This window comes from Herpailurus yagouaroundi, unplaced genomic scaffold (assembly GCF_014898765.1).
Source record: "Herpailurus yagouaroundi ecotype Mexico unplaced genomic scaffold, PumYag 160, whole genome shotgun sequence".
NCBI lineage: Eukaryota > Metazoa > Chordata > Mammalia > Carnivora > Felidae > Herpailurus > Herpailurus yagouaroundi.
The window spans coordinates 52,240,543-52,250,146 of NW_024412401.1; the positions used below are offsets into that span (position 1 = coordinate 52,240,543).

Here is a 9,604-nt window from a genome sequence, read left to right on the forward strand (position 1 = left end):
GGTTCTGAAAGCAAAGATTTAAGGAACTATGTGTCCCAAGGTGTCCCAGGTGGAAACTGCTAGGTCCGGGGTGCCCACAGAAGAAACTAGAGCAGTCAAGCTGAGAGGCAGGCCCCCCTCCCCTCAGTGGCAAGGATCCTGGGCCGGCGGGGAGTATGTGTGTGTGTGTGGGGGGGGGGGGGGGGCGGGTAGCCAGGGCCTCGGGAGCCCCAGGCAGTCAACGGTCCCTCTGCCGCTGGATCAAGACGAGAGGCCCATTTTCCAACACGCCCAAGGAAAAATATACATAAAGGTTGATGTGCTTTCAAATGGGTTTTTGCTTTACTCTTCTCTTTTCTCCCTGTGAGTATTAACCTCGGGGACCCCGGGGACGGCTCGGCCTGCCGGAGCACCTGCTGGGGTCACGCGTAGTCATTAGCTTTGCGGTCAGTGCAGAATAAACCCCAGTTCCCGGCGCCTGCGAGAGCGAGCGCCCGCTCCCGGGAAGCCCGCTGCCGCCCGCCCGCCCGCCCGCCTCGCTCCTCCAAAGTCACACTTTTCTTGCCTGACTTGTTCCTCTGCTGCTATTCTATTCTATTCTACCTCCAGCTGTGGGGGCGTCGAAGAAAAAGATGAGATCAAGTTGAGGGGAAAAAATTGTCTGATTTCTTGAGCCCTTTGTTTCCCAGGCCCCTGGCAAGTGGGGGGGGGGGTGTGCAGGGGGGAGGCCGGCTCCTGGCTGGGGGGCTGGGAGGACCATGGGTCCGTGCCAGGCGGTGGCAAGGGCCGTAGCCCCCTAGTTCCGGAGAAGGGGTGCAGATCTCTGCGGGAGGTGGGTGCAGGGACTGGCAGGGCACAGCTTGGCTCTGGGCACCCCGGCCTCCAACCTCTTTCTGTCTTTTATCAGAACCAAGCGCCTCCAGGCCTCTACACAAAGACCCAGGACCCCGCCAAAGCCCCCAACAGCCCTGACATCCTTGAGATCGAGTTCAAGAAAGGTAGGTGCCCGCCTGTTGGGACCCGAGGGGGTGAGCTCTTGGGGCCCTGGGGTCCTGGCTCCTTTCCCCTGTGCCCAGGCCTGGGCACGAGCCCTCTCCATCCCTCCTGGGTTCCCGGAAGCCAGAATTCAGGTTTCCCAACCCCCGCTTCCCCAGATGGCATGGGCCACGGAAGCCCCCCAGGCTTCAGAGAAAAGCACCCTCAGTGGCCCATCACATGGGCTCACGGGCACCAGCTCTGACGTGACAGCATTCCAGTCCCCAGGCAGTCATTTGCCAGCTGCTTTGGGACTTGGGGCAGTCATTCAGCTATCCTGGGCCTCAGTGTCCCCTTCTGTAAACCGGCGATAAAAGCATCCGCCGCCTGGCATTTTCATGGCATGGAATGAGGTCTGAAAGGGACGTGTCTGCTACAGGGTTCCGGCACCAAGGAGGTGCTCAGTAAATGGTGGGTCTTAGAGAGCCAGCCTCGGGGGGCCCCTCTGACCCCACAGCTAAAGCCTCAGCTAGTCCTAGGCTCGATGCTGTCCACACCCCCTACCCCAGACTCAAAGCTGCCACCACTCTTGTTCGCTTTGGCCGTGGGTGGGTGTCCTGATCTCCCTAGCTTCACTGCTAGCAGCAAGGCATGTTTGCTGGCCCGGCCTGAGTGCCCAGTCTCGAGCCTGGCACCAGGCACACCTCTTGCCACAGAGGACAGACGGGAAGGCAAGGTGAGCCTGGTAATGAGAAGGGCGGGACCAGGCTCAGAGTGAGGGCTCAGGGCACCCAAGGAGAGGACCTGCCCAGGCAGCTGTAGAAATCGGGGAGGCTTCCTGGAGGTGGTGCTAGGCAGGAGCTAGAGGATCCAGCAAGGTGGGGGTGGGGGGGGGGGCATCCTGAGTCTGGACAAGGAGGCTGGGCAGTCCATCCACAAGGCCACTCCCTGGGCTAGAACAGAGCGGAGGGAGAGGGATATGGTCCCTCCCAGGGCACCTCAGAGACCTAGGATGGGGAAGGGGAGGTGGGAGTTCAGATCTGTGCCTCACTCACGCTGGTGTGACCTTGACAGCCAACTTCACCCCTCTGGGCCTCGGGCTCACTTTCCTATAAAACAGGCCATGAAATGATGCTCGTAGGTGCGGAGTATGGTGTGTGGAGCGAGACAGTGGGAAATAGAGGCTGTTAGTACGCGGATCATCCGCCTCTCCTGGCCTTTCCCAGGAACCTGGCCAAGCCAGCGGGCGTCTTCACTGCCCCCCCCGCATCCATTCAAACGCTTGAATTTCATGCCACTTGGGAACCAAAGGGCCCATGGTCTGACGCCCCCGCAGGTAGCTGAAGCCCTAAGTGCCCATTCTGTCTGACCCAGGTCTGGTCCGCAGGCATGGGGCATCTCCGGGCACCATCTCGAAGAAGGTGGCAGGAGGGGACCCAGGCAACACCTCCGGCAGGTTCCGCCGGGGAGCCTGGGAGAGGGTGGGAGGCGGGCGGGCAGGCGGCAGCGGGGTCCCGGACACAAGGCTCTGGCAGCCTTTCTTCCAGAAATAGGGCAGCCCCAAGGGCTGAGCTGGAGAAGAAACGTGATCCATTTTAATGATTTGGGGAACCGTCTGGAAAAAAAAAAAAAAAAAAAAAAAAACAACAAAAAAACAGACGGGAGGAGCTGTCCCCGACTACTCCCATTCACTCTCTAGTTAATTTATTTGAAGTTTTAATCTAATTATTAACTATTTTAAAGGCTAAGAGGCTTTCTCCGGCAGCAGCATCGACAATGTTAGCTCCTCTCTGGGGCAGGCCCCCATCCAAGGCCCCTGCGAAGGCCATAATAGGACCGGGAGGGAGAGAAAGGGAGAGGGGAGAGGCGGGCAGTGGCGAGAGGGGCTTAAGGTTCATTATTGGGCAGACTTACATTTAATAGCAATTTACAACCAAGTTATAAAACCCCTGGAAATGGGGGTGAAGAATGGCGAGGTGACAGCGCCTTGAGGGAAGCCCCTCCAAGCGGCGCCCGGCTAATAAAGACTGGAAAGCCGCTATAGAGGCTGATTGGCCCCCGGTCGCTGGCTACATGGTAATGAGCTGGGCAGATGGGTGGGGGATTATCCGCCAACTTTGAACAGCTTTTCTTTGTCACTGTTACAGCTCTCTTGTTAGCCCCCTGATACATTCATTGCTCATTTCACACCGCTCCAGAAAAGTGCCCCCTTGCTATTCAAAGTCAACCCTGAACCCACCCACTGCCCCCCCTTGACTCGGCCCTGCCCTCCCCTCCCCGAGCAGCGGCCACCTCCCTCCTGCCCTCCTGCCACCCCAGCCCCGACTTCTCAGAATTCACAGACACCTCCCGACACCTCGCCTGCTGGAGCGGGCACCCCTTTACCCCGGCGATCGGATGGCTGTGGCTGTGGAGGTCTGGGGTGCGGGGTCCGGGGGGTCCACCCGACAAACGTGGCAGGGGGCTGTGAGTGTGTGTGTGTGTGTGTGTGTGTGTGTGTGTGTGCGCGCGCATGTGCGTGCACGAGCCCGAGCCCCTCCGCATCTCGGCCAGGCGGCCTGGGTAGCTGGTGGGACAGAAGGTGCCCGGGCGTAAGACAATGGTGGAGCGTGAAATTCAATTAGTTCAGGGCTGGTTCCAATTTCACAGCCCCTAAATGCAAAAGGGACAGAGAGAATGGCAAGGGTGGGGGGCGCGTTTTTATTGCATTTTCCCTTTCATTCTGGGGGGCGTTCTCACCCCTTCTCTCCCTCCAGCAGGCCCCAACCTGCACAGGGCTTTTCAAGGAGTCATTTGGAGTCTATATCTGTCACATCCATTTAAGGCGTTGCGGGTGGAGGGAGAGGGCGGGGTGCCAGGCACTGGCTCCTCCGAGCGCCGGCCCCGCAGGCCCACCGCCCTCTCCTCCTGCCCTAGGGGTCCCCGTGAAGGTGACCAACGTCAAAGACGGCACCACCCACCGCACGTCCCTGGAGCTCTTCACGTACCTGAATGAAGTCGCGTGAGTGCCCGCAGCCTTTCCCGGCCTCCTGGGAGACCACCATCTCGGGCAAGCCCTGGCACAGGCCGTTGTGGCTGATGGTCACGGCCTGGGGCTTCGGGGCCAAGGGGGATGCGCCTGGGTCCTGCCGGCGGCCGTTGGCACAGCCCGTAGGCAGGGGGGTCTCCTGGTTTGAGCTTCTGAGCCCTCCGTCCGACCCGAGACCGGGACAGAAGAAAAGATGAGCAGGGGGTAGGGCTGGTGCCAAGCAAGGCCTCAGGACGGAGGTAACAGGTGGCAAACTCAACTGCGTGACCCGGGCGATCCTTTCCACCCTCGGGGTCTCAGTTTCCCCACCTGTGCAATGGGCGGTTGAAGCAGGTGACTTGGCTCAGATGTCCTTTGAGTCTTGGATCCTGCGATGGTGCCGGGCACCCCCCCGTGTGGCTCTGTGGCTCCGGCGCCCCGCAGCTGAGAGCCCAGCCAAGAGGGCGGCCTCCGACTCGCATCCTCGCGGCGGCATCTGGTTTTCAAGAACCCGCTCTCCCCACAGGGGCAAGCACGGCGTGGGCCGCATCGACATCGTGGAGAACCGCTTCATCGGGATGAAGTCCCGAGGTGAGTCTGCTCTCCGCCCTCGGGGGCACGTCTCAGCTCCCAGAGACTCCAGAAGCCCCCCCAAATCGCCATCCCTTCGGGGCGTCGGGGCAGGTTCCCTCCCCCAGCCGGACTCCGTTTCTCCCCTGTGAAGCGGGGATAGCGGGCCGTGTGTCCCTGACTCCCAAGGGCATCATGAGAGGCACTGTCCCAAGAGTGAGGAGGAAGCTGGGGGTCCAGGAGGGGCTCAGAGGCGAGGGGAGGCCAGGGACAGGCCTGGAAGCCAGGCTGTCCTGTGCCCTGGGTGGGTCGGCCAGGTCTGGAGGCAGACCATGCAGGGCCGATTTCACAGTCATTAAGGCTTCTTTGAGGAGGCCGCCAGCCCAGCAGGGCAGGAATCCTGCCAGGGGTGGGCGCTATGGGCTGCGCTGGTCATGCGAGGGGGGCCTGCGCCTGGGTTTGGGGCAGCTGACTCGTCGGCTAGGTGGCCGTGGCTGCCTTTGGCTGGCCCAGGAGTGGAGAGAGGTTGGTCCCAACCAAGCAGGTGCCTGTATCTTCTCTTTAGTAAGCAGAGCCCTGTGATCTTCCGGCCATCGCTCACAGGGGCATCAGAACAATCAGTCCCCAGGCCACACCCTCCCCTCCGGGACTCAGTTTCCCCATACAAGGGGATGTCAAATCCTCGCAGGTCTGGGTCTGTCAGCATATGATATAAAGCAATGCTGCCTCCTTAGGGAACTTTAAGAGGGAGAGGGAAATCTTGCAGCAGTGAGAGCCCCCAAATCGAGCCCCTGATTTTTTAAATACTGGTGGTGAGCTTGGGGGGGGGGGTCCCCTGTTTTGACAGATGTTCAGCTTGCTTTGCTTAGGTTCGATTTATTTTATGTTATTTTTTATTAAAAACAATTTTTTTTAATCTTTATCTTTGAGAGACAGAGTGTGAGCAGGGGAGGGGCAGAGAGAGAGGGGGACACAGAATGTGAAGCAGGCTCCAGGCTCCGAGCTGTCAGCACAGAGCTGGACGCGGGGCTCGAACTCACAAACTGTAAGATCATGACCTGAGCCGGTCGGACGCTCAACCGACTGAGCCACGCAGGCGCCCCGTATTTTATGTTATTTTTAAAAGCTCATTTACTTATTTGGAGAGAGGGAGCACGAGCAAGAACACGCGTGCGAGATGGGAGGGGCAGACAGAGGGGGAGAGAGAGAAAATCCCAAGCAGGCCCCACACTGCTATCGCAGGGGGGGACGTGGGGCTCGAACCCACAAACCATGAGATCATGCATGCCCTGAGCAGAAACCAAGAGTCAGATGCTTAACCGACTGAGTCACCCAGGCGCCCCTTCTTCGGGCCAATTTAAAAAGATAACACAAGCCAAAGGCAGCCAGGCCAAGGGATAGTCACGGCGCTTTGTCCTTTAGGACATTTTTACTAAGATTCTCAGATGCAGAGAGCTGATGGCCAGATTTCAGCTGTCAGAACAGCGTGCTGGGCCGGGAGGCAGGGTGTGGGAGCTGTCACTCGGGCTCGCCCAGGCTTGCCCGGTGACCTCTGACTTGTCAGCTCGGGGCCCCGGTTGGCCCACGTGTGACGTGGTAGGCACGGGGGTGGAGGTCGGATATTTTTGCCTATGACCTGTTTGGATGTGTCTCCAAAGGTGCGGGGAGGAGGGAGGCAAAGTGACTGCTTAGCCTCTTTCCCATGATTTTTTTTTTTTCCCCCTCCTGGACGCAGCTACTATCTTCCAGAAGCAACCTAATTGAAACTCTCAGGGAAGGCCTTGTCAGAACAATATTACTAATTAGCTGCTACCTTTTATCCTCACTTACCTTTGTCTCTTACCTGTATTAACGTCTAATTAAATGTCCCTTTGTCTCCGTCTGCCCTTGGGAGACAGCACAATGTAAAATCGTGCGAGGCAGATCTAGGCGGACCTTGGGGAGCCACAGATCCGCAACCTTCATTGGACAGAAGGGGAAACCAAGGCCAGGACGGATGCCCAGACCCAGAGAGGCGTGGGGCTGAGGCCAAGAGCTGAAACTCGGGGGTGGGGCGCACCCAGGTTCCGGCCGTGTTGCATAGTGGGATCAGGTGCCCCACAAATGACAGCAGCCACAGAGGCATGCTGGAAGGTCAAAGGTGGCCTGTGCCCTCGGGGAGCTCAGTGTGGCTCAGAGGCATCCTCTATGGCACCTGCCGTCATGACCTTCCCGAGCCATCATTCGTGGATTGTGGACGTGTCTCGGTGCTTTGGAGAGTGACACCAACCGACCAGGACTGGCACTTGTGGTGAAAACGAATCACCTTCCGGGTAGGGACTGGCCTGAGGTCACTCTGTGAAATGGCATCCCGCAAAGTAGGGACAGTCGAGTAAACTTGAAGGGGGTAGTAACAAAGGCCTGGACGGGGCTGTGCTGAAATGACACCCTGGAGACGGTGGCAGGAGAATGGGCCTCAGCGGGTAGGTGTGGAAGAGAGAGGGTGGAGTGGAACATTCTGGGGGGGTTAGTGAAGAAGTTAGGGGGCACCCCAGGTGGCCTGTTAGGTCTGAGGGGGAGCGGAGCCCCTGGAACCTGACGGAGGCACATTGGAGGGCTGGGCTTCGATAGAAGACGTGAGTCCCTGTCTCAGCTCCATCACCACTGGGAAAGCGACTTGGCCTCTCCGGGTACTCTGCGTGTACCTGTGGGGAGCCGTCCCGAAAGGCACAGAATTGAGCCCGAGAGCTGTAGGGCCGTTGGAGCAGACGGTCGACATTCGGCTCCCAAGAGCTTGCTGTGTGACCTTAGCAAGTGGCTTTCCCTCTCTGTGGCCCCAGCTGTCGAAGGTGGGGCCGGCCTGGGTGATCTTACCCCCTGGAAGTTGTAATTTGCCTGTTTTCTTACTTGGATCAGAGGGGGTGAGGGAAGACAGCTGCTTCGCGATTTCTCGGGCGGTGTTCTGTCTTTACGTCTCCACTCTGAGTAATTCGTCGGGAGGATGAGCGAGCAGGGGGGGAGTAAATGAGGGTGCTGGGGATGTCCACACGACAAGGTCTTTATTAAGTCTACCGTAATGGGAGAAGCTGTTAATTGTCAACGATATTGAGGGCAGAACAGGAAGACGCTATTGTCCGTCGCTCCGTGTACAGGGGGAAAATGTCGTTTGTATTGATTTTACAAAGCTCATAATTGAAATTCGTTAAAGGGCTTGGTTTCTTTTTTGGGGGGTGGGGGGGGTGGGAGTTGGGTAGGGAGCTGGGCATTGCCACTGCCCTGAGCCTGGGGTGGTCATGGGGTCAGAGGGGCGGGGGGACTGGGGAGGCTGCAGACGGAAGTGCTTTTGCTGTATTGTGGCTGTTCACGTTGTCATTATCACATTATCTTTTTAACTCTGGAGGGGGGCTAATTAAGTGAAGTAAATGAAATCAGTGGGGAGGAGAAGGGGGGCAGGGCAGGCAGGAGGGGAGCGGGGAAGGGGAAGGCGCCAGCCAGCTCCTGTCCTTCCGCTCACCTTCTCCTTCTCCAGCCACCTCGGCTCCCTTCTTCGCCCCCAGCCCTGTCCCTCCCCGGCTCACTTCTGCCTGCTGCTGCCTCTTCCCCCTGCGGACTCCCTCCCTCTCCTCCTCATTGCCTGCTTCTCCTCTTCCCTCCCCTGTCCCTCTCTCCTCCACCCTTTCCATCTCTCTCCCACTCTCCCCTCCTGTCTCACTTCCTCCCGATTCCTCCACTTTCTGGCTAAGAAAACCCAAGGGCTGCCCGCCCACTTACCCACCTGCCTGCCCACCTGTCCAGGCCTCCCAGAGGCTCCGCTCAGATGGAATGTTCCAGATGGGGAGGAGAGAGAGAGAGAGAGAGAGAGTTATGCAACAAAGATGTCTGTACCCTCAGAGGCCCACACTGCTCACCAGGCTGGGGTTCGCAGGGCACCAGGAGCACAGAGGACGGCTGGAGACCCACCATGATTTGCCTCCCCATTACCATGGCAACCGCCTCCATCCTTGGCCCTGGTACCTAAGAGGGGAGCCCTTGGGCTCCAGCCAGCCTCCCTTCCCCGGGTCTTTGCAAATCTCTCCCTCTGGATCCTGCTTTCCCAAAGCAGACCACCTCTGGTCCAGGCGCCCTCACCCCTATCCCCACCCGCTGCCCCGGACCCCAGCTCACTGGTGGATCTCACTCAGTTCTGCCAAGCTGTGCGGGTCCAGTTAACCTGGCAGCCTCGGGAACAGAGAAGCAGCAGCAGAAGTGTTTTGGTCCCCACCACTTTCTCCTCGGTCCACTCTCGCTCCCACCCCCGCCAACCTCCCCTAGTTCCCTGCCCTTTTCCCCCTCCCCTCCCCCCCCCCGCCCCAGCAGTAATTACGGTGTGATTGAGGCTGCTCCGCAGAGAGCCGTTGACACCCCTGTCTTTTTCCTGTAAACACGAGGAGATGAAAATAGACACTTGGAGCCGCTGTGCATGTCACTGCGAAGATGTCTGTTGTCTCTTCCACCGCGACAGCGACTCACCTGTCATTTCCTCCTCCTTTTTGCGCAGTGGTTTGTATGCCGACTGTCAAAAGCCCCAAATCCATAGTCTTTTAGCATCAGGTTTCTGTCACTGTTTTTTTTTTTTTTGAAGTCATTTTTTTTTTTTTCCAGAAGGAATACACAGAAATCATCTGTACCCCCTACTCCTGTGGAGAGGAGAGGGGAGATCTTTCAAACGCTCTCTCTCTGTCTCTATCACACACCATACACGCACACACACGCGCACGCACACACGCACACACGACAGCAGCGACCTGAAAACAGCTTTTTGATCAGTCACGGTTAACTTTAACACCTAAGAAAGGGAGCAGGAGTATTAATTGTGCTGCTGTGTGTCAGGGGCTATGGCTTTTCTTTTTGCCCGGATGCTTCCCGCAGCCGTCGGGCACATCCTCTGCTCCTTTCCTGGGAAACAGCTATCCTGGGCCAGCAGCAGGTGGCCCTGGGGCAGGTCACAGGTCTTCCTGGCTGGACAGTCTAGGTGTCCTCCTAGCGTCGCACGTGACTGCTGTTCAGGTGATACTGTGGGGTCCTGAAAGTTAGAGCGGAAGAGCGTCGGGTAGG

At 58.3% G+C, this 9,604-nt stretch overlaps 1 protein-coding gene across 2 annotated transcripts in view; it reads left to right on the plus strand.

Annotated features, from left to right (window-relative positions):
- The window catches only part of ASS1 (argininosuccinate synthase 1), a 52,698-nt gene that overhangs the window by 28,766 nt on the left and 14,328 nt on the right, over positions 1-9,604 (plus strand). For both annotated transcript variants that reach the window (XM_040482646.1, XM_040482645.1), the window contains exons 10-12: positions 887-977; positions 3,871-3,955; positions 4,488-4,552. In XM_040482646.1, the coding sequence (XP_040338580.1) occupies positions 887-977; positions 3,871-3,955; positions 4,488-4,552 (241 nt within the window). The remainder of the gene's footprint in view (positions 1-886; positions 978-3,870; positions 3,956-4,487; positions 4,553-9,604) is intronic.